The 25,667-nt window shown below is 33.4% G+C and overlaps 3 protein-coding genes across 4 annotated transcripts; 1 reads left to right on the top strand and 2 right to left on the bottom strand.

Annotated features, from left to right (window-relative positions):
* The first annotated feature begins 715 nt into the window (after window positions 1-715).
* On the top strand, window positions 716-7,422 carry LOC108915103 (ornithine decarboxylase 1-like). Its single transcript, XM_018721067.1, has 7 exons — window positions 716-953; window positions 2,523-2,694; window positions 2,768-3,020; window positions 3,255-3,504; window positions 3,564-3,861; window positions 4,827-5,302; window positions 6,749-7,422. Exons 3-7 carry the CDS (start codon window positions 2,834-2,836, stop codon window positions 6,945-6,947), a joined length of 1,410 nt encoding a protein of 469 aa, XP_018576583.1. The 5' UTR covers window positions 716-953; window positions 2,523-2,694; window positions 2,768-2,833; the 3' UTR covers window positions 6,948-7,422.
* A 4,844-nt stretch (window positions 7,423-12,266) lies between these two features.
* On the bottom strand, window positions 12,267-20,815 carry LOC108915106 (lactase-like protein). 2 transcript variants are annotated; one of them, XM_018721070.2, is made up of 7 exons: window positions 20,731-20,815; window positions 18,186-18,883; window positions 17,955-18,049; window positions 16,066-16,362; window positions 13,871-14,008; window positions 13,074-13,180; window positions 12,267-12,446 (listed from the first exon to the last, which is right to left on the bottom strand). In XM_018721070.2, the coding sequence occupies exons 2-7, from the start codon at window positions 18,640-18,642 to the stop codon at window positions 12,326-12,328; spliced, it is 1,215 nt and encodes a 404-aa protein (XP_018576586.1). In that variant the 5' UTR covers window positions 18,643-18,883; window positions 20,731-20,815; the 3' UTR covers window positions 12,267-12,325. The 2 variants fall into 2 exon arrangements, with proteins under 2 accessions (XP_018576586.1, XP_023312484.1); XM_023456716.1 differs by having other exon boundaries at window positions 18,186-18,875; window positions 20,731-20,746.
* A 1,026-nt stretch (window positions 20,816-21,841) lies between these two features.
* On the bottom strand, window positions 21,842-25,194 carry LOC108915105 (myrosinase 1). The gene is made up of 7 exons (XM_018721069.1): window positions 25,089-25,194; window positions 23,295-23,992; window positions 23,143-23,237; window positions 22,787-23,083; window positions 22,442-22,579; window positions 22,237-22,343; window positions 21,842-21,998 (listed from the first exon to the last, which is right to left on the bottom strand). Exons 1-7 carry the CDS (start codon window positions 25,136-25,138, stop codon window positions 21,875-21,877), a joined length of 1,509 nt encoding a protein of 502 aa, XP_018576585.1. The 5' UTR covers window positions 25,139-25,194; the 3' UTR covers window positions 21,842-21,874.
* Between the last annotated feature and the right edge of the window lie 473 nt (window positions 25,195-25,667).

Genomic DNA, 25,667 nt, shown 5'->3' with positions numbered 1-25,667 from the left:
TGCTAAGATAGAAATTGTTATTGAAATTGAATGTAGAGCAAAAAAATAGGCAGTTTTCTCTGAAATTTAATAAAATATTAGAATATGTAGAAAATAAAAAAATTGCTTGGGGCCTGTTCCTGGATTTATCTAAAGCATATGATTGCTTGTATCATCAATGTTTGTTGTATAAATTAGAAAAATATGTTGCAATCATCACTAGCGATGGTATACCACAGGGAAGTGTTATACGACCAATTTTATTTGTTACATTCATTAATGACTTATGTAATGTTATGCTGACAACAACAATAAACTTGTTGGAGCAGATACTTATCCAGAATCAAAGAAAAAACCTGAAGTTTAAATTAAAATTTGTCTTGGCTTAACAGAAAAACTTGATTAAACAAAAACTATGCGATTTCTATGTGCCCTCATTTTGTCTGTATCGATTTATTCGATTGCTTTTTTACTTTCACTGTCATAAAACCTTTCTGGAGCCACTGAACTGATTTTCGTACATAAAAATATCATCATAAATTAAGGATTAAGTAATACCGATTTGGGCTGACGCAACATCAGTGTTTATTATTTTTTTTTAATTACCCCAACAGATAGCATTCTTACATAGTTTGTTGAACTAGTGCCCCTTTAACGCTTATCATTGGGTCGAAGATCAGTCCGATATCGACAACGGCACAGTGGGGTTTCAATAAATTGCGATCTCGGCAAAGCGGGTTCTCTCACATCTTCAGTTCGCCTTCAGTGTGATTTTGATCCGTTCTTAGCTTTCAAGATTCGAATTCTTTTTTACAAGAGTTTAAACTCAGTTTTCGTTGTACTATTTTGTAGTATTAACGGTGATATATCGAGTTGGACCAAATGACCAACCGTTTTTTTAAAACGATTTTAATAAAGTAATTTTCATGTGTTTATGTGCCAAAGACATCATATTCTTTGCCCTAGAATCTCAGGTAATTTTTCTTAATTTTATTTGTCCCACAAGGTGTTCGTGTAACCTTCTACCACTCTTTGGTTTTGTACTTAAAAAAAATTGTATGGGCCTTAGCTTTTATCCAACTTTATTTCGTTATAATCCTGAGAAAGTGTTCAATTCAAATTTTGATCTATACGATTTACAAGTAAAAGAGATAAGGAGTGTAGAATTGTGCATGAATTTCCTTAAACTTTAATTTTTTTATAAGTCTAGTACTTTGTTGCCTTTTTTGTTTCCTTATGCGCAGATTTCCAGTTCTAAATTTTTTTAACCACTTTAATCGTCAAAGTATTACTAAAATTATCCTTTTAACGTGTCATTCTTGTGAATTACAAGTTAAAAATAAAGTGAATATTATATAAAAACGAATGGCGAAGATAATTATTACTCGCTCAACCGTGACTGTAACTTATAATGGGATATTATGGCTTACCAAAACAATTTTATTATGTGTTGATGAAACATTTTTAATAACAAGTAAACAAGTAACTTCCTAGAGTAATTGATAACGAACCAGAATAATGAACATGAAATTACATTAATTATTCAAAATTCTGTTAAATGCCTTTTCAAGAGGATCATTGACTGAAACCCATCATGAAATATATTAAAATCTGGAAAATATTACCTACATACATATATGCCTGAGCACAACATCATCAAGCTACGTATTTTCAAATTTTTTTCACCAGTTCTAGGGACTGAGTGAAAAATGTAGTAGTTCTGGCAACAGTACATCACGTAAATGAGAAAGAAAAACTTTTAAGGTGTTTGTGCAAGGAAAATTACATATGTTCAAATTAAAATAGTTATTTTGTTAGAGAGCATTAGTGTACATTTTTTTTGTTAAAGTCCTATTTAACATTTACAGTGTGTTAGAAATTTGACTACCATAATTTTAATAGGTGACAGTCAAAATAAGAAACCTCAATATAATTTTGTACACAGAATAAAATAAATGCAATGTTTGCCGCCACTTTAAAGTTTATGTTTAGTTTTAATAAAATAACTAGTTTTATTAATCGATACAATTCGATAAAGTTGATATCTTGCAAAATGACAGTAGTGCAACTATTTTATTAGGTTTTTCCTCTTTGCTTTCTAAAATGAAGTGATACATTATTAATTTATGGGGGAGTTAGCTGCAGGTCTGCTAGAGCTTGACATATTTATCCCCAAAGACATAATAAATGAACCTAATAAATGAGCCTAATGAGCCTAATGAGCCTAATGAGCCTAATAAATGAACATTCGTTGAAGCATCTCAACGTCTTCTTGATACTGGTAGTGTTGTTCCTCACTCTAAACAAATTTTACCCCTCAAACCTCATTTTGTTTTAAGAATTTTAGCTAAATGTTATTTTAATTTATAACTTTTTTGTTCGTTTATGGTTAAACTATCTTATGCTGAAGTAATGGCAGTCAAATTTCTAACACGATGATTAAATTTTTTTACGATTTGATTTTAGTGATATCTACAATTCCATTTTTTCTCATTTCGATAAGAAACTCCTATGAAACAGTGACTAAATTCCGTTTGTTCCAGGGTTGTAACGTGGACGAAGCTAGCCCAGATACTAGCAGCCTTCTACTTCCTTACAATTGGAAAATTTTCCTCAACGGAGAGCCGCCTTGGGTTTGCTAGCTGACACCTAAACTTTAGCCAGCTACCTTTTACCTACACACAAACCTGTGCGAATCTGAGCACAGGCTGCCTCGTAAGTATTTAACGAAGAACGATCTTCCTTCGCTTTTGGGAAACGTCGGAAATAACTGACCTTTTTCTTCCAGCTTGCTTATTTCACCATAAATTTTTAACTGTACTTAACGGTCCCATTTCTAACTAAAACCACAAAAATGAAAATCGTCAACTCGGAGGAAAACGTCCACATTTTGGATTCTCAAGAGAACGTATGGTCGGTGATAAGGGATATCGCCTACAACACGAACCAGGAAGAGGCGTTCTACATCTTTGACGTGGGTGATCTCGTCCGGAAGCATAAAATATGGAAAACCAAGCTGCCAAGAGTCGAACCTCATTACGGTAAGAATGAGCGAAATAGTTGAAATTATCCCACTTCTGATTTGAGTCGTTATTACAAACATGTTTTCCTATGGATGTAATATCGAGCATTTACAGAGTTACTTTTCTTGACACAAAATTTGGCAAACTTACATTTCACTGTACGGTAGAAAGACGTATTTGTGAATGTTTGTAATTTTGATGAATGACCTTAATTTTAAATATATGTAGGTTTACCTTGTACATTTTTTTTAGCTGTGAAGTGTAATGACAGTATGACTGTCTTGGAGGTACTGAACACATTGGGAGCAGGCTTCGATTGTGCGTCTAAAGCCGAAATCAACAAAGTGCTATCTTTGGACGTCAGGCCGAACCGCATCATCTTTGCTAATCCGGCTAAGCCCGCCAGCCACATACGCCACGCGGCGTCCGTCGGTGTTTCTCGAATGACCTTCGATAACGAAATGGAACTCCATAAAGTGAAGAAGCTCTATCCTGACGCCGAGTAAGTACAACGCGACTCGAAAAAGTTACTTCGGTGTTAAATTAACTTTGTATTTTTAGAATGGTCATCCGTATTAGGAGTGACGCTCTAGAGGCGCGGTGTCCCCTAGGCATGAAATTCGGGTGTAATCCGGTAACGGAAGCACCGGAATTGCTGCGTATAGCGAGGTCTTTGGACATCAATGTCATCGGTGTCAGCTTCCATGTCGGTTCTGGTTGTGGGGAGCCTCAAGCTTTCCGCAGGGCAATCGCGGCGTCCCGTGATGTGTTTGACTATGCCAGCACCTTGGGGTACCAATTCCACCTTTTGGACATCGGCGGTGGATATCCGGGTGGTCGTGACACGTCGATTGACGAGGTAATTTGAATATTTTAGTTTAAACGCACTTTAATTAAAAAAATTATGTTTACGCTATGAATTTCGTGGTAATCTTCATTGGAATTGTGTTTCTGGTACGGGGATTTGTTGCAACAGCTGACGGTGTCAAAGATCGTGAACGGAATGATAGTTTTATCTTTTGTGATAACGGGTCTTTTTTTCCTTGTGTAAACATTGTGAAATGTTGTTTATGCAATAACGGTCATAATTTTTTGAATGTTTTGGTACGGATAGTTAAAATTTTTGGTGAATAAAACGTTTTTTCGATAATTCTCGACATGGGTTTCTTAATTACCAAAATTCTTTATTTTTAAATGTTTTTCTAAAAAAAAAATAGTACTTATGCGATGTTACAGTAACTATTCCAAATTTTATCTCGACTTGTATTCTTTCTTATATTTATCGGGGATTTTCTTCTACAAGATTTAAAATCTGCTCATCGGCTGCTATCCATTCTCTCTTCCACATTTCAGTTGCGAATTTTCCTCCTTGAACCACTGCAGCAGCAGCTTTTGGCATACGTTCCCCAGAAAACGTTCTGCGTACATGCGAGATGCTCATAATGCATTTTGTCTTGCTTTGCCGTAAATTAAAACATTCATTCTGCATTACTATACACCGAGGCCATTTCGAACACTAAGGCCGATGTGAACAAAAAACCGCAGTAATAGGAGCACTGTGAAAACCACAGTAATACCGAATAAGCAGACATTTATCAAATGAAACGGTTAATAAAGCATTTGAGCATTCACAAAAAAATTGAGCGTTTTTAAACTTAAGTTCAAACACTTTTCTCAATAACCTTTTTTTTTGGTGATATTTACCTCTTTTTATGTAGTACGTAAGTTTCAACAATTTTGATTATTTTTTGATAAAAAAATCCTTCAGATTTATGAATTTTTTCCATCCACGAGCGAAATAAAAAGAAATACGTGGATTTCCAGATCGCCGAGATAATAAATGCGGCCTTGGACGACTACTTCCCCGACCCGTGCGTTCAGGTAATATCGGAACCGGGCAGGTTCTACGTCACTTCAGCGTACACCCTGGCGTGCAACATCTACTCCATCCGCAAGGTCGTCGAGACCGACCCAGAAACGGGCAAAACCAGGAACACCCACAACATGTACTACATCAACGACGGGGTCTACGGCAGCTTCAACTGCATCCTGTACGATCAGCAGGTGATCAAGCCGCATCCCTTGAAGGAGTACCCGGGCGCCAAATACCGCTCGAGCAGTATCTGGGGACCGACGTGCGATAGTCTGGATCAGGTCGTCGAGAACATCATGCTTCCCGAGATGAAAATCGGGGATTGGTTGGTGTTCGAGGACATGGGTGCCTATACGTTGCCGGTCGCCAGCCCGTTCAACGGTTTTCCGATTCCGAAAGTCCACGTTATCGCGGAAGAAAGTATTTGGTAAGTTTGTTACATTTCTTTCATTTTTACCGTTACCGGTATTTGCTGTTTACTGTTAAGGTTGTTTGTGTTTTCAAAGGGAAAACCTTTGGAAAGTGGGGTAAAAAATAGTTGCTAGGGTGTATGCCAATCCGGAAAACCAGATTTTTATTTACGACATACCGTCAATAATTCATCACAAGATTCCCAAGATTTTTCATTTAATAATATTTAAAAAATGATAGTATTATAGATTTTGAAATTTTTTGTATTTTAAGCGTAATTTATTTCTCCTCGAACAAATATGTGCAAAAAACTAAATTTGTAACATTTATATTATTTTTTTTTAATAATGATATTATGGTAATTAAAGCTTAGCAGGTCACTCCCTGCCAGTAGGTACAAAGCAATCAATGTTGCCAACTGTACTGGAATTCTGCTACACATAGCATTTTTTTTCTCCCTTCGAAGGATCTTAAAAATAAAAGCGCCGAAAAATATGACAAACAAAAAAAAATTATGTTATTGCTAGAGTTTGACATTTGCGAATAAAATCAATGGCATTACTAAGAAATTCTGCATCATCAGGTTTTTTTAAAATGCACTTTAATACTTATGTACACCGCCGCTGTAACATTCATGTATTACAAATACATGAATTGTAGGCAATCTACAGTGTGTGCGGAGGGAGATAGTGTGGGTCAACGTTGACGAAGCGAAGGGCGTCAGTTGTTCTGCATTTGGATTTACAGACAGTAAATCTAATTGTGAATTTGAATGATTTTCATTGCTTGAGGCCATCAAGACTATTTATTTTTGGGTATTTCATTTATTATCGATTACTGCTCGAATTTTTGGCCAAGTTATTCGTTAAATACTGTTTATGTGGTGAACACCCACTCAACTCGAATGGTGTGAGATTGTGCATGCGCTACGACTAAAGCACACCATTATTTTGGGTTGCACTAGCTTCTCCAACGGCGGGATACGAAAAATTAATGAAAAAAAGGTTAAAAAGAAATTAAGTTTCTACGATGGAATTTGAAAAAATAAACTGTTAATATGTGTTTCTAAAGGTCAAAGGAAGCTTCTGTATAAATATAACCTCCACTCAAAGTTACCCTCTATCTTACAATCAGACGGTAGAATGTCTTATTTTATTATTTTCTAATTTCATCCACAGTTACTCACAATTTTATTCTGCTTTCTCACCAGATAATATATTTCTGTCAAAGTAATAAAAATGATTAATTATCGACCACATGCATTGGAATAATACACACCCGAGCATAAAAATTAGGTCACATAATAAAAATACCCGGTATGGCAGCTGTAGGAGTGTATTTTTGTGAAAAACCGTGGAAATATCAGTTTTTCGGTCAAAATTTGGTGTACACTCTGGCTTTCTGGAGATACGACTAATTTAGTAGATTTAAAACATCGAGTTTTACGAAAAATGTTGTACAGGGTGTTGCTGAAAGATCTCCTGACGTTGTCCGACGACCACTTCCAGATGCTGAAGGTACCTTCGAAGAACAAGGAAGAAGACTATTCCAATTACACATTACCATCTTTTCCCATTAGAATCGAGATTCCTCGCTGTAATGACAGCTCGATGTTGGGGGAGTACGTTCTCGACTACTCCAACGTCTTGTCCGTTGAGTAGATTCCAATTTGTTTTGATCTTTTCGTCCACAATTCTAGACCAATATTATTTTCGTACTAATTTAATTACACAATGTTTTTTACTTTTTTCTTAATATTTTCATTAATTTTTTTAAAAAAATCGTGACGGATATTTTGTAATTGTAATTTTTTAATGTCTAGGGCTTGAATAGGGATGTAATTGTTAAATGCAGTATATTAATTGGGTTGTAGTTAACAGTGCTTGATTGATATCGCGGGGAATTCTTACGGTTTCCTGCGGTGAGAAGTAAGTACTGTTAAATTTTAACTTTTCGGTGTATAAGCAAGGGGGCAGCTTAAAGCTTATTCAATTTGGATAAATGTTCTTAATATTCATCTTAGTGTATTTTGATGTAGGGTTAGCGCTCGATTCAAGAATATACTGAGATGTGTATGTTTACGCTTGTAGATTTAGAAATGTGCTATTATAGAAAATATATAATGATTGGATATTTCACGCTTTTATTTATTTCGTTTCCTTCCTTTTTTTTATTAGGACAAATGACTTTGTGGTTTTAGAAATGGAAAATGATAAATTACCAGAAATATGTCTGCTGAACGCCACAAAATTGTCAGTAATGACTGGAGTTCGTCACTTCGGTGCATAAATGAGGCAGTGCAGCAATAAGGTGTCTATTGAAAAATGAGCCAAACTTTACCAGTAGATTCTACGATGAAAATTAATGGGGAAAATCATTTGCAATGTTGGTCATAAACGCTTAGATTTTGAGATACAGGGTGTTAAAGTTGAAAAAATAAATAACATTTTCTATAATATTTTTCGATTACTTCGAGTTAATTTCACAAAATTTCGAATTTATCGACGATTTCGTTGTATCTACTAGAGGTCGACACAATCGACATGAGGACACATTTAAATAGCCAAAACTTTTTTGTGCCACTTTGGGCTGGAAAAATCTGTTACCCAACTTTTTTTTGCTTAAAAAAAAGGTATACTTTGCTAATATCTCTAAAGCCACCGTTTTCAACAAAAACGCATATTTTGTGTAACGTATAAAAAAAAATTTGTTTAAATGTTATTTTCTCATTCTTTAACAGACACCCTGTATTCAACAAGGGAGCAAAATTGAGAAAACTATGTCAGAAAATGGAAAAGAAACAGAAATTAAAGTGGAAACAAAATCACGTCTTAAGATATTTAAATTTCATTTTATAATTATTTAATGACCATTTGAATTCTATAAAATTTTGCGCAAAATACTCTGAATGCCATTAAATTGAAAAACGCATTCAAGTTTTAACTCGTCCATTGATCTTTTTTTTGTTTGTAATGTCGTCAATAATCATCACTTCCTAACTTGCTTGACTCTGATATACATTACATATAACCGAAACCATTACCCCGTTATGTTATAGTAAGGGTTTTCCGAAACTGTGATATGAGATCAAATGGATCGCTAAGTATCTGATTATAGGTTACTGTTTTCGAAGAGAAAGGAGCACTTCAAAGTGTACATACAGTTTTAGCGAGATACTCTAGAAGTCTAGAATCTAACAGAACAAAACTTTTATTAAAATGGGCAAATCGCAATTCAATTTAAGAATTTTATGACAAAATATTACAGAGACTACACTCCAATATTTTGTCTAAAATTAGGCACATATTTGTGGCAAGAAATATTTTTCTCGTATTTTAACGTGTATTTTAGAGCATGTTTAATAATTGTTTTCATGTTCTCAGATTAGATATCGAAACCGTTATTATAATTTAAAATATCATAAAGAATATTTTTTACAACAAACGTGAACACGCAATTTTATATAAATCATATTGTTATGTAAAATTAGTGCAAAGAAACTAAATACAGGTGCATAATTATTATTTCATAGTTTTCGCTCCAAACGTAGTTCTTCACCTGACAACCAGTTGCGCTACTATCGCCTTTATGAAGTTTTAATCAGAGTTTACCATCTTTTCCTCGATGTTCTGTGCTCAACAGTATAAGTATATGCAACCCGCATCGCAGAAATCATGATTACGGAAGCTACAAAATGCCCTAAAATAGCCCAGTCATTATAATAGACATGAAAGAGCCTGTTTCGGGCAAAAAAATACTATTAGAAGTTTCTCTGCGGAATATTGTTCGGAAACCTGTTATAAATAAAATATCAAAAAATCAACTCGAGGCTAGTTGGGAAACTTTGTTTTAACAGTGGTCAAAGTTATGGAAAAGTGGTTTTTTGACTCACGTAAAAAAGCTATTATTCATAGCGAAAAAGAGTTTATACAAAAAAGGTAGGTATTAAATAAGCCTATAAAATGAAAAAAGTCCGATTAAATTCCGATAATTTGTTTATGCACAAGAGCTCAAAAATGGTCGAAAATTGCCGTTTTTTTCAATTGCTAATAATTAATGCAATTTTCATCGCAGACACTTGTAATTCAGGATTTTTGAGGCTTTTTACACCCTTAATAAGTGGTAAAAATTTCAGCTCGAAAGCTTCATTGGTTTGGCGTTGGCGGAATTTGTTATCTAAGAAGATGCTATTTTCAATTCATTTTTCCCAAGCTCACAGGCGTTGTAGGGTTTTGATCATTAGTTGTTTTTGTACCTAAATAGTTGTATTGACATAGGCATTTACTGAGAATTTAGTTTTTCAAATTTAATTTGTTTAAAATTGACTGAAAAAATGTTAATATTTATTAAATTGTTAAGATAGGTAATTATTATAAAATAAAATAGTAACCTCTTTACTTTAGTTTTCTTCGAATTTAAAAAAAAATCGTTGTTGTAAGTTGATTAGAAGCTGAGATAATTTTTTTTATTTATTTAATCGCAGTGACCTTAATTATTAATATTAAGAGCCGAAATTTGGAGAGAGTATACATTAAGAGCTATATTTTCATGTCCTACATTAACATTAAGGTGAATTCAACTATTTAATTTCGAAAAAGAAGATAGCGGCGATGCGTTCTATTACTTGGTCTAGCGAACGAGTGGGGAAGGCGAGGCTTAGCATGCGCGCTTAACGATGTAATAAATATTAACATTTTTTCAGTCATTTTTAAACAAATTAAATTTGAAAAATTAAATTATCAGTAAATGCATATGTCAATACAACTATTTAGGTACAAAAACAACTAATGATCGAAACCCTACAACGCCTGTGAGCTTGGGAAAAATGAATTGAAAATAGCATCTTCTTAGATAACAAATTCCGCCAACGCCAAACCAATGAAGCTTTCGAGCTGAAATTTTTACCACTTATTAAGGGTGTAAAAAGCCTCAAAAATCCTGAATTACAAGTGTCTGCGATGAAAATTGCATTAATTATTAGCAATTGAAAAAAACGGACAATTTCGACCATTTTTGAGCTCTTGCGCATAAACAAATTATCGGAATTTAATCGGACTTGTCTTATTTTACAGATTTATTTAATACCTACCTTTTTTGTATAAACCTTTTTTTCTCTATGAATAACAGTTTTTTTACGCCAGTCGAAAAACTACTTTTCCATAATTTTGACCATTGTTTTAACAAAGTTTCCCAACTAGTCTCGAGTTGATTTTTTGATATTTTGTTTATAACACGTTTCTGAACAATATTCCGCAGAGAAACTTCAAATAGTATTTTTTTCCCGAAAAAAAGCTATAATGATTGGCCTAAAAGTGAAGTTCTGGATAGTTAGAATAGGAACAAAGAGAATATAATAAGTAATAACGAATTATTTTCAGTTTTTTTATAAATAAGTAGAATGTTTACGGTACGTTAATACAATTAATTATTTTTGTAAACCTCTCAATAGGCAACCCGCGACACAAAAGATACAAAAAGCCCTAAAATAAATTAATCCGAATGTATACTTCTGATATTCATGTTCAATATACAAAAAACACATATAATGGATCAAGAATTGTATCGATTGTTGATAATGAATTAGGGGATGTTTGCAAACTTATTGGTAGTCTTAAAAGAGCTCATGTTCATCTTCTTTCTCTATGGTAGTCTTTCTGGTATATGCAATTTGCATCACAACAGCTACTACAAAAGGACTTAAGGTAAATTAGTTCGAAAGTACATTGGTATTTATAATAGGGGTTTAAAAAAAAATTATTACTATGCTCAGATTACTGTCATTGTCCTCGTTATTCTTACGGTTTTAGGAAGAAAGAAAGCTATATTTAGATTACTAGGAATTAATTTTTGTAAACCCCTAGGCAACTTACGTCACAAAAGCTACAAAAAGCCCTAAAGTAAATTAACCCGAATGTATATTCCTTATATTCATACAAGGGCGTCGCCAGCCAAAGGGCTAGGAGGGGGCAAGATATGGTAGAGGATGGGAAAAATATAAATTATAGGTAGAAATTAATTTTTTTGAGAAATATTTTTAATAAAACCTTTTTAATACAAAAAAAAACAAAAAAATATAAATACTAAAAAATAAAGAAATTCAACGAAAATTAAATAAAACATAATCTTGGATTTTTTAAAATTTATCGACCACGTTATTAATAAAATATTTTTTCAAATATGGAAATGTATTACTTTTTAACATAAAATTTTATATTTTTAAATTCTTTTGTTGACAAATATTTTATACTAATTTATTACAATTGTTTTTTAAAACAATAAAGTAGTGTATTAATTTTCAAAATTAAAGTTTAAGTAAATAAAATATTTTACTAAAAACTTCCAATCTAATATTTCCTTAGCTTAAGGAAATGTTTATACTTTTGTCGAATTTCTAGGGGGCTTGGCGACGCCCTTGTATTCATATTCAATATACAAAGGAACAAAAACACATACATATAATGAATTAGGTATTTTCTGCCAGAACGTAGGTAGAGAAATGATGTGTTTAGATTACCTATTAGGGCTGGGGACAGGAACAGGGGATGTTTGCAAACTTATTGGTAGTCTTCAACATATACTTACTAGAGTAGGTATATGGTCTTCAAAGAGCTTCAACTTCATCTTCTTTAATATGCGGTAGTCTTTCTGGTATATGCAACCTGCATCACAACAGCTACAAAAGGACTTAAAGGTAAATTAATTCAAAAGTATGTTTGGCATTTATAATAGGAATTTAAAAAAATTGTCATTGTCCTCGTTATTGTTACGGTTTTGGGAAGAGAGAATGCTATGACTAGATTACTAATAGTTAATTTTTGTAAACCTCTCAAAGTTAATGTTAACGATTTTAAAATACATGCAATCAGCGTCACAAAGCTTACAAAAAGTCTTAATTAAATTATCCCAAAGGTAACAAAAAAAAGTGGGGTATTGGAAGCAGATAATTATTATTAGGAGTTAATTTATGAAAACACACAGCATTACATTTCACTTTATTTATTTTTAGTATGAAATTTTTATATAGGTACATTTCTACTTTTTAGCATTCGTCCAGTAAGCACCGCGTCTTTATCACATTAGCATAATATTTCGAAGACTTCTTAGGTACCCTCGGTCTTTCTGGATCGCTCATATTTACATAATATATGCCCAATTTTGCACTGAAAGAAACATAAAATTTAAAAAAAAATTTTATATGGCTCAAATAGCTATTTATGTACAGACACCAAAAAGTTGCATTTTTATAGACGACACGAAATTGGCAAAGCCACAAAACTAGGTACATAGGTTTTGATCGAGTTGCACACTACGAATTTTTCACTTCTTAATGTGATATATTTCTAGTTAGGCAAAACTAAATTTATAAAGTCAACCCTTTGACAGATCCTGTTGACGCGAAAGTTTTTTCTAAAAGAAATTTTGCAGTGTGGTAGAAATACCCATTTAAATAAAAAGAGTAACTGAAAACGACAATTTGGCTTTACTTTCATCATCAATGTTTCTATTTAATGACACTTTTTAGATACCTACCATATTATTTTATGTCCACAAATACTTCACAGACGCAACTACTTCACATCCACTTTTACTTCACTACAGCTGATTTGTGTCCGATTATAGCCGACGTGAAGTAATTGTGTCTGTGAAATAGTTGCGAACATATAATACATAAGTAATAGTTTTAAAGCGACACTTTTTATCCCGGAAATAAGTTTATAAAACCGCGTTTAATGGTGAAGTCTATAGAATATATTTAATTTATCTTAATAAGTAAATTAAGCACTTACTTAAAGCCTTGGGTCCACTCAAAGTTGTCAATGATACTCCAAGCTGTGTAACCAGTCACATTGACTTGACCATCGTACATGGCATCCAGTAAATGACTCATGTATGACTAGAAAAATTGTGTGTCACGTAATATAAAAAAATAAATACAATATTGATAAGTCGAGTCATATTTTTTATAGTCTATATCCAAAATGTGTCTGGTAAAGTTTTGATTTATCTCGATGCTGTAAAATTAGACTCTATTGGGGCGGCTGCAAGTTTTCAACTCGTTCCTCATGAAACGAGAAACGCGAACATTTTTTTGGTCTCATTTTTGAACATGGCAAGCAATTTCTCGAGTCCATGTTTCTAGGTCTTCGATAGCAATAATCAGTATTGTACCTCCATGATGTTTCTGCAAATTACTGATGTGTGTCTCTTTGCACAACAGTTTAGCTGAGATGCAGCATTAGCATTGTGAAAACACTCCCCATAAATTAATGACAGGTCAACTAGTTCATTATTGCCATAAATAAGGACCATTGTAAGCGAAATTATTCAGCCAAAATCAAGGTCAAAAAGCACATTAACAACAAGATGATAAACGTTAGGTTTCAGTACCATTTCTTTTAAATTTGCAGGCGATCGATATATGTCCTTGCTTAAATTATGGAAGGCTGCAGGTGCCTCATTTTGTAGTTATGTAAAAATTAGGATTTGAAAAAAATGCATGCTGTTAAAAAATATGCCTCAACGTAAAAACACCCTATGTATCCTTGTTTACTACAATATATATCTTCACTTCATTGTTTCTTACCTTATAATAACTGATTCTATGATCATCTTCAAGCGTCCCAGTCCTATCAGACACACCATTTTCAGTAACAACAATTTCCAAATCACCGTAAGTACTCTTCAACCACCTCATGAGTTTTCCGATACCCCAAGGAACAATCTAAAAAAGTTTGCAAGCAATGAAAAACAGTAGGTAACTCGTACGAAAATTTAATTTCTTTTAGAACGGAATTTTGTAGCCTATAACCGACGACAACTAACAGTAGTAAAAAATATAAAATTTTAATGCTACAATCCAATTCTAGATTTTAAAATTGTGCAAAAATTTAAATTTTGTCACGTGAGCAACGTAACATGTTATGACGTCATTTAGTGCGACTAAGGACATAACCTGCTTCTCAGCGATCTGCTGTTTAGTCTATACTAATTACAATACATGCGAGGGTTTGTTCAGCTGATATAGGCGGAAATTAATTCTAATAACTTTTAATAAACATATCAACCATAGAAAGTCTGTCGATATTACTGCAAATAATTTAGCCGTCAAAGACATTGACAAAGTTAAGGTGGTTCAGTCACTTTCTTATTGGTCATTTTGTTAAACAACCAATAATAAGGAAATACTCGAAAAAGAAGAGCTCGGAGCTTATATTTGTACTCGACTTTAAATTCTAGAGAGAAATGAGTCAGAATCCGTAAATTTTTTTTAAATACTTTTAATTGTGCTAAATTTGTAATGTAATTTTTATTTGGAAAGTGTTTATGTCTACTTGTAATTAATTTAACTACTGATATGTAGTGCTAATATGAGAACTACTGGAATTAGTAGTAAGGGAACAGTAAATCTTTACTTGTGGAGCTGTATACAATCAGTATTAGTTGTAAACATTGACATGTATTACATTGTTTTTTTATATATACTGGGTGTAACGTAAAGGTTGGGAATAAATTAAACGGTAGATTTTTTGGTTTAAAAAATAATTTTTTTTCATATGAAGTTATGCACTATGGGTTTTCTTTTCCAAGCTACAGGGCGCTAAAAAGTTTTAAAAAATTTAGTTTTTCTCCAATAACTTTCGAACATTATCAGATAATGGAACGAAATTTTAGCCTTATCTTAATATGAAAATCCCCTAGTAACCGGAAAAAGTTTGACTTTGTAAGTTACTCACGTGCGTACGGATTGTACCGTAAGGTTTTTCGAAGAAAATTGTGGTACGCCACTGGTAAAAACATTTTTTTAATATTTTTTTACGACTCAATTTTTATTTTAAAGGAAATTACCCTCTTGCGTTTTATTTCTAGCTCTTGTAATTTTTCCGTAAATAAAACTTTTGTAAATACCATTTTTCCCACTGCTAACATAGGAAAATAAAAATAACAAATACATTATGAAGTATGCTTTGACTCGGCCACCAAATATGGTCAAATAGGCATTGAAAAAAGACTTTTGCATTGAAAATTATATTAAAAAACTAAATTTTTTGAAATTTTTTAGCGCCCTGTAGCTTGGAAAAGAAAACCCGTAGAGCATAACTTTATACAACAAATATTTATTTTTTAATATAAAAAATCCACCGTTTCATTTATTCCCAACCTTTACGTTACACCCTGTATTTATATAAACTTAAATAAATATATATGATAATAATGTTTAAATTTTAATTGTTCAATAAATATTACGCAACTGGTAGATTGTTAATCGTAAATGTTGTAATAAGGTTATATTACATCAACATATTTAATTTTTACTTATTATCTTGCTGAGTATTTATTATTTACCAGTAAGTAGGTATATTAATCAATTTGCAGTTTGTAGAAGGCAGCAGTAAAAAAAACAAATCATTTTTATAACAATTACTTCTAAACAATTTAAATTTGCCACCCGATTTATTTCTGTATGTCAACAAGAGATGGCGAAATGTGCCCTTCGGTAACACTAACTTAGCGTTCTATATTATGAATTATTCTAGGCTTGTTTCTTACTATGCTGACACTGGCTAGTCGTGCTGCCCCTATCACTCATTTTCTCGATTCTCGATCGCACCAAGTGACGTCACGAATTAGCGCGGCAGCAAACACCAATTTAAAACATTTTTGCGCTCCAAACTTTTATAACTATGTATGAATTAGCAACCTTTAGGAAACTTGTAATATTTTATAGATTATTTCATAATATTTACGAACTATATGCAAGTTGTTTTGAAATAGACATACCCTAAACCAACCAGCCGCGGCTTGCTCCCAACTGTCCTTCTGATAAACGTAACCACCTGCGTCTTTTTCCCAGCTGGGCTCTCCTATAGCCGGTTCACCGGCCCCGCTCACCATGTACGAAGTGTAGTGGTTGATGGCCAAGAAGTCGTAGGTGCCACTGACGTAGTCTACTTCTTTATCGGTGAAGGCGGGAAGACGGGATGATGTCAAACCTTCTTTTTCGCTGCGAGCTGCTACGCGGTCGATCATGATTTGGGGCCAGTTCTTCTTGTAGACGGGATTGGCGTACATGCCAAACTGAAGAAAAATATGTCCACATTGTACATATTAATTATTGAATTAAAAAAATATAGAATTTTAATTAGTATTTTCCGTAACTTTGTTCCAGTTAAGCGATTTTCTTATATAAATACAGGGTGTGGTGTCTTTAGTGCAGAAAAAATAAAATGCAGATTCATAGGAATATATGCAATAAAAAAGCCTTATATAAGAAATTCATATATCCACGTTTTATCAAGAAAATTGAAATTTTATAGCGAAGAAATAAATCTTAGTACCTACGGTCCTGGTCAAAAAATGTCATGCCATTCGATTAACATCAGCGCACGCTTGCCGAACCGAACTTAACAGAGAGTCGAGCCTTTGCGCAAATCAGTGTTACCAAATTAAAACGTATGAAATACACACAAAAAATAAAATGTTTTAATGCAATAATAAATAATTTTGGCCAATTTAATACATTCCTCTCGTTTTAATTAAAAGGAAAAATAAACATAAAATTCAATTAGTTATTTCACTGTAAATGATAATGTGCAATCCCAGAAAAGAGGTTTGTAGAAACAAGGTACATGGTGTTACTCACAGAAAAGACTACTATTATTTTAGCAATTGATAGGTTGGATAACGAAAAACAAAAAGATGCAAACTTACCGCTATCGTTCGATAGTAGTAAACGTATTATTGTTGTCCTCGTTATCCATTGCCGATTTAGTTAAAGCAATAACTTAAAAAATATAAAATGAAAAACGTCTTTAATAAACACTTAACGTCTAAACAGTAGAAGCGCGATCTTTTTGACACAACTTAGCAGCAATTAAACCACAAGTCAAAAACGTACTGACACTGACACTGACACTGACTGACACTCCACAGGTGCCGCATGCCGGGCGGAGTGCGGACTAGGTCAATGTTTTTTGCGCTATGTTAAACAGGACCGGCATTAACTTTTGTCACTTCTTGTAATTTTTTGGAAAATATTTTTGATACTCAAATCTCATAATCGCCTTATGGTAGCATTTATTTATTTCATTTATTGTCTAGGTTATGTCTAGGTATTGTCTAGTCTAGGTTTTCAATTTTCTGCATTAAAGGCGCCACACCCTGTATATTATTTACTAGTCGAGGATGATTTTGCGCCCGAGCGGAGCGACGGCTGGCAATAGAGTCCGAGACTGGTAAATTATACTTAACTGCTGTGTGGTGTATAACATCTGTTTAAATCCTAATAAATTTTAAATATCAAGATTTGTTTGAATTTAATATTTTTTTACTTTTTACTGTGGTTTTTACTCTTGTATCTTAAGATGGGACCTTGATGTGAACTGAAGAAAACAAAAAGAACTTAAGGACCTAACACAAGTTACAATACCTTAACAAATTAAGTATTACTTATTTTTAAGAAGGGCTTTATTAAGTTTTTGGTATAATTTCAGTGCAACTAGGCATTATTGATATCACAACTAAGCAAGATCGGTCGTTTTTTGCAGTACCGACAAAAAATGTAGAGTGAGAGTTTTGGGTATCGTCAAAAAATATGTCGATCACTTGATTTGAGCTGTTTAGAGCTCACTTTAGCATTTGCTATAGAAAATAATAATTCTGAAACTTACAATGAACTGAATCTTCGTCTCCGCAGCCGTCTTGTCTTCCTCACTATCTGTAGTAGGCTCATACCAATCAGAATCGATTACAATCGTAGCCCTACCTAAAAAAAAAAAATGATTTGCTCTCAGAAAATATATCCACGTCAAATATTTAATTCAGTAGAAATTAGTACTTAGTGATTATTTAAAAATTTAACTGATCTAAAGCTTTTAAATGCGTTTTTTACTGATAATTACCGTTATATTTTGACCTAAACTCGTCATTATAGATGTGCCAAGCTTTGGCGTGGGCAAGTAAAACGTTCCTGGCACAAGTATATTCACCGACTCCTGGCGAGACAATCCCTGGGGCAAACCCACCCGTACCGTACCCAGCATGACAAATCTGCTTCGGTTCATTGATAGTTATCCAAGTGTCTACATATTCCCCAAAAAGCTCATAGCAAAGACGAGCGTAATCAGCAAACAGATCAACTATCGACGAGTTAGTCCAACCGCCTATGTCTTGAAGAGCCGTTGGTACATCCCAGTGGTACAGAGTTACCATCGCCTTGATATTATTCGCTTGCAACTCCTTGAATAAGTTTGTGTAGTAGTTGACTCCTGGTAGGTTAATTTTATCTAGACGACCATTTGGTAGGATCCTAGACCAGGCGATTGACAATCGGTAGAAGTCTACTCCGACTTCCTTCATGCAAGCCACGTCTTCTTTGTATTTGTGGTAGGAGTCCGAGGCTACGTCGCCGTTGGATCTGTCGTTTACCTTTTCCGGATTGTTGTGGATCCAGGTGTCCTAGATTTGCTCCCCTTTGCCATCTTCGTTCCAGCCTCCTTCGATCTGGAACGCAGCTGTGGCAACTCCAAAAATGAAACCTTCGGGAAATGTTCGATTGGTTATGACGTAGTCGGCGTTTTCGTCGTCACCGTCTGCAAAACTTTATTAAAACGGTTCTTAGATAGAAAAGTTGGGTTTGTAACAGTTTGGGGCGATCGAAAATAACAAAATAATCGTTATGCAACATTAATACGTATTTAACCTAACCTAACTTATTAGTCCAATCAAATTAGATTTTTACTTGCTGCCAAAATTTAGTTCAATAAATAAAAACACGTAAAAATTAGGAAAAATTCCGTAGAACTGAATAAACTACTTTACTCCAGCGGAATGTTTGTGCTTAATTTTCAAAATGGTGTCCAAAGTTCGAAAAAACAGTTTTTTAATTAAAAAAAACCTAAACTTTTTAGAAAAAAATGTTTTAGACAAAAGTTTTAGAACTTTTTATAGCAAAAAATGAGCCTAGCCCGATGTCAATTAATAAACAAATGTATTAGTTATTGCAAAAACGGCTAAAAATCTCATTTTTTATATCGCAAAAACTTTTATCTTTGAAACGAAAAAATATATTTTTATGAAACTTTTGGAATAGTAGTCCTTGACAAGTAGAATAAATGCATTTTGTAAAATTGCAAAATATTTGATAGTTTTTTTGAGTGAGAAAAATTGAGTTCTTCGAAAAAAACATTTTTTTCAAGTTTCAATAAATCATACAGTAATGTACTTACGTAACCCAACTTGGCCTTAAACTTTTCTCTAAGTGTACTTTCCTCTGCAAATTGTGCGCGTATTGCAAAATAATTGGAAATATGCGAAAAATCTACCAACCAAATTAAGTTTACTGTAAAAAAGGGGGTCAATCATTGCGGACTGTTTTTTATATCGAAGTAAAAGTATTCAACTACAACATATGGTCGTAGCGATTTTTTGAAAAAAGCAATTTTTTCTCGGCTCCTGTTTGTCGTAGGACATTTTATTTTTAATTCGTGAATAAATATCAGCGTTCCAATGACAATAATGCCATTCCGATTAAATTTCAACGATAAGAAAAAGATCTACATTTTTCGACCCGAAAAAAGAAGTCAAAGTTTCGGTAGATTTTTCGAATATTTCCAATTACTTTGCAACACGCGTACAATTTGCACAGGAAAGTACAACTCTTACAATTAGAGAAAATTTTTAGCCCAAGATGGGTCACGTAAGTGCATTACTGTATGATTTATCGGAACTAGAAAAAAAATGTGTTTTTTTCGAAAAACTCAATTTTTGCAAAAACTATTAAATATTTTGGAATTTTACAAAAATGCACTTATTCTACACGCCAAGGTCTACATATTCTGAAAGTTTCGTAAAAATATCTTTTTTCGTTTTAAAGAAATAGAAATTTTAAAAAATGTGATTTCAAGCCTTTTTTTTACAATAACTAATAAATTTGTTTATCAATTGACATCGGGTTGGGATCAAAATTTTTGTTATAAAAAGTTCTACAACTTTTGTCTAAAACATTTTTTTCTAAAATGTTTAGTTTTTTTTAATAAAAAAACTGTATTTTGCGATTTTTTGCAGTCATTTTGAAACATTCCGCTGGGGTAAAGTAATTCATTCAATTCCACGGAAATTTTCCTAATTTTTACGTGTCTTCGTTTACTGAACTAAATTTTGGAAAATGAACGAGGTATTTTTGACAATTTGACCATAACCTAACCGATAATTTTGAAAAATATATAATTTTGATATGACATTTACAAAACAACGGCTGTGAAACAGAAAATAACAAACATTATTTAATTTTTAATGCTACGACGTACATATATAAGAATAAATAATATAAAAATAAATAAAAAAAAGCACCAAACATCTTCTAAGTATTCCCTTAAAGTGTGATGGAGTCGAAAAACTATATGTTCTGCGCAAAGTTTAAGAAAAAATAAGTTGGTCCATATTTACCTTAAAGAAAATATACTCAGAAATATTAAAAATCCATATATTGTGATCTTCATTTTGGCTTTCTCCAATTTGAACTTGTTTTCTTTCCGTATGTACGTCCGCTTATATTTGAAACTTATCACATTCTATTTTGTCAAGTGTTTTGATTAAATTTTTTGTATTTGGGAAAAATACTTATTGCATCTACATATTTGTTATTTATCATAGTCATCCACTTTGCCTTAATCTGTTGTTAAAGTGACGAATCGTGTATTGGCAGATAAAGTAGATTTTATATTATTTTTATATTTGCATATCCTTCTAAGATAAAAATGTAAATGTTATTATGATGTAGAGAAGTTGTGTTTTAATACATAGGTTTTATTAGTTAAAAAAGATGATAAAATAAACCGTTAAAACGGTTAAAAATATTATTTTTTAGAATTTTTCCCTGTAAACTTTCATATACTTCAAAAAAATTAGGAGTGTAGTTTCTTCTTTTCATTTTCAAATTTGGCGCCCAAATGAAGGTTGATAATATGAATTGGTAACTGAAAAAGTGAGAGATTAAAGAAATGAAACGTTAAACAGAATGAAATTTTATTTATATTTAAATAATCCGAAAACAACAAGATTATATTCTATTTTTAACTACTAACAGACTAAAAAAACTCTGCCAGACTATTCGATCCTACTAAATTCATTTTCGATACTTGTTTTTCGTTAAATTTTTGAGAATAAGAAGTTATGTGACTTTCGAAATTTTTTATGTCCAGTATACAATATACAGGATCAGATTTCAATGCCTTGTACACAATTAATTTACTACTAGGTTTATCGCCCCAAGAAAATAATTATTCAATTGCATAAAAGAATAATTTAACTTAAAGAAAAACTGACATCACCAGCTTTTTTTATTTCAATTTTGAACATGCTAATGAAAATGTTTTAATTACAAAATTATTTTTTGTAGGAAAACCACATTTTGTTGTGCCGCAAACAGAATAATTTTTTTCTCATTTTAATTTAAAATAACGTCACTTCATTTTTGCTCCATTTTTTATTAGCATCAGTCTTGATGGCAGTTTTTACGTTCATTTACTACTTTTGCTGTAAAAATAAAATAACTATACTTTGTATTCCATAACAACTTTATTCGTAAAACTTATGCACAAGAATCTAATAAGCAACCAGTCTCAATCACTTTAGCGTAATATTTGGAAGATTTCTTGGCGACCCTAGGCCTTTCAGGATCCGTCATATTTATGTAATAAATGCCCAATTTAGCACTAGAATAAAAATAATTAAATTAGTATAAAGATTCTAAACATAAACAAAATAAAAATGACTCATTGTCATTATTCAAAGTAAATTGCAACTTATATATATTTTCTAAGTAGGGTCAGTTTTTTTATGGGTAAGCGAAGTATTTACTCCCCAGAATACTAATATGATGACCCCCAATCAAAGTTATAACTTGTAGAATTATATCGACGATTATTATTGTACTATAATCAAGTTACTTACTTGAAACCTTGTGTCCACTCAAAATTGTCGATAATGCTCCACAATGTATACCCAGTTATCTTAATATTGTCTTCGTACATGGCATCCAACATGTGACTCATATATGACTAAAAAATACCATGTATTATTTTTATTTGCCCACAAAGACAAATGAAAACGTAGGAAACAAAGAATAAATTTAACAATTATAAAAAAATTTACCAACCCTAATATAGTTGATTCTGTGGTCGTCCTCCAAGGTCCCTGTCCTATCGGACACTCCATTTTCTGTTATAACGATCTCAAGGTCTCCATAGGTGGCTTTGATCCATTTCAAAAGTTTTCCAAAGCCCCACGGGACAACCTACAAGAATTAATAATTTATTAACAGACTTATTCACACGTCTGTGCATGTGACAGGCGTGTGATATCTGTAGGCGTGTGACGTATGAGAGTGTGATGTATGTGTGTGATGTGTGTATGACATCTGTATGCGTGTGACGTAGGTATCTGTTATGATGTGTGACCTCGATTTATTTACTCTTCAGGATTTTCAAATTGAACGACTTACTCTGAACCATCCGATGGCGGCTTGTTCCCAGGTGTCTTTCTGGTATACGTTACCCCCGGCGTCCAACTCCCAGCTAGGGCTTCCTATGGCTGGCTCGTCAGCAGCCCCCACCATGTAGGTAGTGTAATGGTTGAGCGCTAAGAAGTCGTAGGTACCCTTAATAAGAGAAATTTCCTCGTCGCTGAACGCTGGCAATCGCGATGAATTGAACCCTTCTTTAGCGCTACGGTCTGCCACTCTGTCGATCATCACTTGGGGCCAGTTGCCGATGAAAACTGGGTTGGCATACATTCCGAACTAAAAAAATAGTTTTTCTTTTAATAAAAGACAACAGAACTTTGATTTCTGGTACTTACAACAAACTGTCTTTTGGTTTCAGCGGCTTGTTCATCTTCCGGTGTGTAGTTTGTTGGTTCGTACCAATCCGAATCGATAACGATGGTGATCCTACCTACGAATCAATTTTCTGTAAACTTTCAACGATCTTTTTTTAATATGAATCTATTACCGTTTTGCTTGGACCTGAATTCCTGGTCATAGATGTGCCACCCTCGGGCGTGGGCCAGAAGAATGTTCCTAGCGCACGAGTACTCTCCAACACCTTTGGAATCTATACCCGGAGCATACCCAGCATTGGCGTACCCTCCGTGGCAAATCTGCTTGGGCTCGTTGATGGTCACCCACGTTTGGACGTAATCGCCGAACAATCCGTACGACAGCCGCGCGAAATCAGCAAAAACTTCCACAATTTCAGGATTAGTCCAGCCCCCAATGTCTTGGAGTGCAGTGGGCAAGTCCCAATGGTACAGCGTCACCATGGCCTCGATGCCATTAGCTTTCAGTTCCTTCAATACATTTAGATAATAGTTGACTCCAGCTTGGTTGACCTTGTCGATACGGCCAGTTGGTAGGATCCTGGCCCAGCTGATCGATAGGCGGTAGTATTGTACGCCTACTTCTTTCATGCAAGCCACGTCTTCCTTGTATTTGTGGTAGGAATCGGATGCTACGTCGCCTGTGGAACCATCAGCAACTATTCCGGGGTTGTTGTGGATCCACGTGTCCCAGATCTGCTCGCCTTTGCCGTCTTCATTCCAACCGCCTTCGATTTGGTACGAGGCTGTTGCTACGCCGAAGACGAACCCCTCCGGGTAGGTCTTGTCGGTTATTTGGTAGTCGACGTTTTCGTCGTCGCCATCTCCTAAACTGGAATCATGGAAATAGTTTGTTAGTGTAGATTTTGAGTACGAGCGAGAGCAGCGAGCAAGGGCAGCAAGCGAGTAACTTAAAAGCTATATGAGTTTAGTAAAACTGCTTTTTCTTCATACCTCGGTCGAAAGTACGTACTTTCGTCCCTAATAGCAGGGACGAAAGTTTAACAGTTACTCCCTGTGAGAAGTACACGCGCGCCCTCTATAACGGCGGGAGGAAAGAATTTCTCATGCACCAGAATTTTTTTTTAAAAATATTGCATTTATCCACGTAATAGTATAATTAATAAGCGAGTCATACAGTTTGATTGCAACCACTTGAATAATATTTAATCTGTTGTTATCTACGTGTTTTGTGATCTCGTTCATACAAATTTTAATAAAACAATGCCCTAATAAGATATATTCGTGATATGTTACATAAGGAGCATGGCACATTTTAAACATCTGACAATTATACATAATATTGATGACTAAATTAATTACGATGACGATGATTGATTAATATGACTATTACTATCATTGGTAAGAAATATTTTTCAATAAAAATTGTGGTCCAAAGGTGTGAAATAATTTGTTGTTCGCGAAATCGGTACCAGTATATTTGTTTTTAAATAGACCCTAAAAATGCGCATATTTGAAAATAATAAATCATGTACCTACCACAATTTTTTTAAGGGTGAATTTTTGGAGACTGATCGTTACAAAAACTATAATGAAAACTAAGTGAGCCCAGTACCCGAGTCTTAGACAACCGCCAACACGCCAGATTTTGATTCAATTCTATACGGACATGTGTTTCCAAAAAGTAGAAATGAATGAACTGATTTAAAAAAATATATATCTCCGCAAATATTTGCGGTTTTGAAAAATTACTTTCACTGAACTACAGAATATACTCATCCTGCGTTTATTTCAATGTTCATTTTAATGTAGACCATTTTCTGAGCCCAGTGGCGTGCCCGATTGTAAATTAAAAAACTTTAAATCATAAATACCTTTCTTACAGGGATGTATCCTTGTTAAAAGTATCACACAGTAGAACATGTTTTGGTTAAGTGTATTAAGAAAAAATTATAAAAACAATTTACCTTAGGTCCAGGAAAGTGGCGAATATAGCAAATATATACAGAATCCTCATTCTTACCGGTTATAAAATGAAGTACTCGTTAACCTTCCTTAATTTATACCCACCAGTTATCGCTTGATACAGTCCAAATTTGGTGGAGTGTTTGAGTTTATCTTGGTTAACATATGGAAAAAAATAATATTGTTTTTCGATAGAGATTAATCTAGCTACTTAAAATTGTGTAGTAAATGGCCAAAAATTCACTTTTCATATCTGTTGAGATGCGAATTTGCAGATAAGTACCGAACAAATTTAGTAAGTCACCTGAATTTGTATTGTATTAAAATGGTTTTTATTCGAACGTAAATCCATTGAAAATTTTTATTGAGCCAACGTGACGTAGGTATTATTTTACATTTTATAAATTTTGTTTATAAAAATATCAATTCTTAATCGGTATATATTCCATATAAAAATAAACATTTTCAGTTTTTAAAAACCTGGAAAGCAAATAATACTTTTGCTTAATTACTTGATTTCTGCCATCTTCTGTTTTACTGAAATTTGAACTCTAATAAATCATACCTACTTCATGACTATA

This window comes from Anoplophora glabripennis, unplaced genomic scaffold (assembly GCF_000390285.2).
Source record: "Anoplophora glabripennis isolate ALB-LARVAE unplaced genomic scaffold, Agla_2.0 scaffold970, whole genome shotgun sequence".
In the NCBI taxonomy this organism is placed as follows: Eukaryota; Metazoa; Arthropoda; class Insecta; order Coleoptera; family Cerambycidae; genus Anoplophora; species Anoplophora glabripennis.
Note: the sequence above shows the minus strand (reverse complement) of the source record. Positions and strands in the feature narration are given on the sequence as shown.